A 3,102-nucleotide genomic window follows, 5' to 3' on the forward strand; every position below is an offset into this window, starting at 1 on the left:
GTTTGTTTGTTTGTTTGTTTGTTTGTATTATAAATGATTGTGTCTGTTTAGATTTTATTAATTTAGCTAACTACTCGTTTGATTGAATGTACTTTAAACAGGCAGAAGTAAAACCAGTACAGGTGACTAAWTATAGCCTGTATTTTAACACACACACAGGAAGAACATTAATTAAATGTGGAACCAAATATTCTAAAAGTTTGCTTAGCTAGAAGTGCACTTAGTGCACTAGAAAATGTAGAGGCTGACCAACTGACTAACTTATAAAGTGCATTAGAGCAATCATGAGGCTGAGACAAAAAAAAAACAAAACAGAAAGATAAACAGAAATCCTGAAATGAAATATTTTAAGAATAAGCTACTTTGTCAAGGATCTGTAGATTTTGGAGAGGATATGAATGCTGCAACAATCGTTAATTACTTACTGTCTCAATTTGGGATTTACATTGTGTCATGATGAGTGATTCTGCACCTAAAGCATATCTGTTCGTTTGTGGTGCTTATGTCATTGTGCCAAGTTTTTGCCACAAACAAAATCATTCATATGCCCATGTGGTTTTATGTATTTATTTGTGCTGACAGAAGGAATGGCCGGCTCTTGCCCACAGTCTGGCGGTTGTATACTGAAGCATGGCRTTATCACCATCACTCGACAGGCTCCTCGCTGTGCTACATCCCCCGTAGGGCAGTTCTCTACTGCCCTGGCAATGATGAACGAAAATTGAAGAAACTAGCCTTGCTTGATGTCGACTGTGCCGTGTTGGATTGTGAGGATGGTGTGGCTCTCACCAAAAAGGTACAAAATTGCACCCATTTCTACACGAAAACACCATTCAGCATTCTATGAACAGGAAAGGAACACATGGACAGGCACAGCTGATACCCAAGCTGATTTTAATTTCATCTCCCTCCATCAAACTGGTGTTTGGTCTTAATGAATGAAAAGCAAACGACCTAAGTGAGATGTTTAAAACAAGCGCATTTCACCCCATTGTGATTTGCAGAAAGCAGTGGTTCCCCCATTCTATCATTTCTTTAAAGCAAGGTGACCATATCCCACTGGGTGAGCAGTGGGAAAGCACCAGATGCAGCAGGTTAAAAGCATTCTCCTCCTGCCTACTCAACCTCCCCATTGGTTGTGGAACTGCCCATGAAATTGTGATTGGAAAGTGGGATAAAGAAGGGGCTTAGACTAAAAGTTAACCAACAAAGGTTCTTTTTTAAGTCTCAATAATAAAGATGATTGATATAGCTGGAGGCTTTTCCTGTAGGAGACAAAGACAACGGCCTGTGTGACTGACAGGCTGAAACTGTGACTCTGCAATGGTGRATGTTAGCGTTTGTCTTTATTATGTGCAAAAGGGGGGCGATGTGGAAAGGAATGCATCACTAGCTGCRTTTTCATTGACCATGAAAATGCGCAAATTAGAATTTCAAAAATAAATTTGCTCAATGGAAACACATCAATTTTGACAAAAAAATGTTTTTCGACTAAATGTTTTTGCGCTAGGATGAGGTGTTTTTCGGCCKTATCGAAATTGGTGTTTTTCGCAAAACTGCAATGGAAACACTTTTTTCGCATCACGGGAGTCACGTGATTAACAACCGGCTGTTTCTACTGGTGAAAAAGATGACGACAAAGAAGAAGACAACAGGAAGTAGAAGTAGTAGTAATATCGTTGAAGTAGTAAAATAAAGCAGTAAACTCACCAACTACAATTTCCCAAAAACACAGCATACGTAGCCGCTCCCAAGTAGGGACTTGTCGCTGGAAAGCCTCGTTAAAAGACGCCAAAGTCTCCTCTGATGATGAGCGCTAGTGTTGCTGTAGCAACATGCTATGTGTTTACATCCATTGCCGCCATGTTTGTAATTACTTATCGCGAGAACAAGCGTATTCACGTGACTTTAATAACATTTCTTACTTAATGGAAACACCGCAGTTGCGAAACTGTGTTTTTTCGACATTAACAGAATATCGACAGTTTTGCGCACATTTGCAATGGAAATGCAGCTWCAGAAATCGCCATGCAGGCTACAGAATATTTCAGAAGTTATACTCTTGTCCACGGTGCRTGACTCCAACTCTGCTTCATTCTGTCACCAACCTACATATCCTTTTGCTGTATATGTATTGTAAATAAGTTGGCAGGAAATTATTGTATATTTTGTAATGCCATGATTCATTTTCACCCATTTTTTAAAAACAGCTTTTCCCCCACTTGTCACCAGTTAGCTATTGGGTTGCACTTGTCAGCCTGTTATATGCTGTTACAATTGAAGGTRAAAATCACATTAGCTACAGGGAATTTCCATTCCTTTAAAATATTGCAAAAACATCCCTCGGCAGACTTACCACTCTGTCATCCAGTTGTAGCTCGTCCACTAACGCACATCGAAATACCAAAAATAATTTCAGCAAAATAGCACAATAAAGTTCCCTGCTTAATAATCTGACTGCATTCTCCTTTTTTCTGATAATCTATGYCTAGTTTCTGAAAGTCAAAGTGAGTACAACTCTGTACAAAGGAAGACATGACTTTGGAGAACTTTTGATTTAATAACCTGCAACAAAGTGTTATTACAAGTTATTAAAGTTATTAAATGTCTTAAGCCCCAGTCACACTTACTTGGAATCAGCAGGAATCAAGCAGAAATATCAAAAATGAAGAATTTTCTCAAACTCCAATTACACTACAGATAGAACAACCTGGGATACCATTGGAANCAGTTCAGATGCTCGTCAAAATTGCTTGAAGCATGTCAAGCAAAGTTAGTGGGTGTCATTCAGGAAGCCGTCCCATTGGAAAATGTGCCACCACGTCACATAGCAGATCATCAGCATCTGATAACCGGTGGCGCTCTGAGTGGCTGGCTTGTGGCCACTTATGCTAGTCTGCAATGTTTCAAACTTTAATCAGCTATTCTCTGTGGTATTGAACATTTCATGAAAGTGTATTAAACATTTCCTGAAAGTTTCATATAAATACGTTTGATACCTTTTGAGATACAGGTGAAACTTGTTTATTTTATGTATGTATGTATGTATGTATGTATGTATGTATGTATGTATGTATGTATGTATGTATGTATGTATGTATG

The 3,102-nt window shown here is 38.6% G+C and overlaps 1 protein-coding gene across 1 annotated transcript in view; it reads left to right on the forward strand.

The window, feature by feature from the left end:
* Positions 1–796, forward strand: part of LOC106528115 (citrate lyase subunit beta-like protein, mitochondrial) — a gene marked incomplete at its 3' end in the record, with an annotated part of 3,226 nt that extends 2,430 nt beyond the window's left edge. The window contains 1 exon segment of the mRNA XM_014023196.1: positions 583–796. Within this exon segment, the coding sequence (XP_013878650.1) occupies positions 583–796 (214 nt within the window).
* Between the last annotated feature and the right edge of the window lie 2,306 nt (positions 797–3,102).

Source organism: Austrofundulus limnaeus, unplaced genomic scaffold, assembly GCF_001266775.1.
Source record: "Austrofundulus limnaeus strain Quisiro unplaced genomic scaffold, Austrofundulus_limnaeus-1.0 Scaffold359, whole genome shotgun sequence".
Classification (NCBI taxonomy): Eukaryota; Metazoa; Chordata; class Actinopteri; order Cyprinodontiformes; family Rivulidae; genus Austrofundulus; species Austrofundulus limnaeus.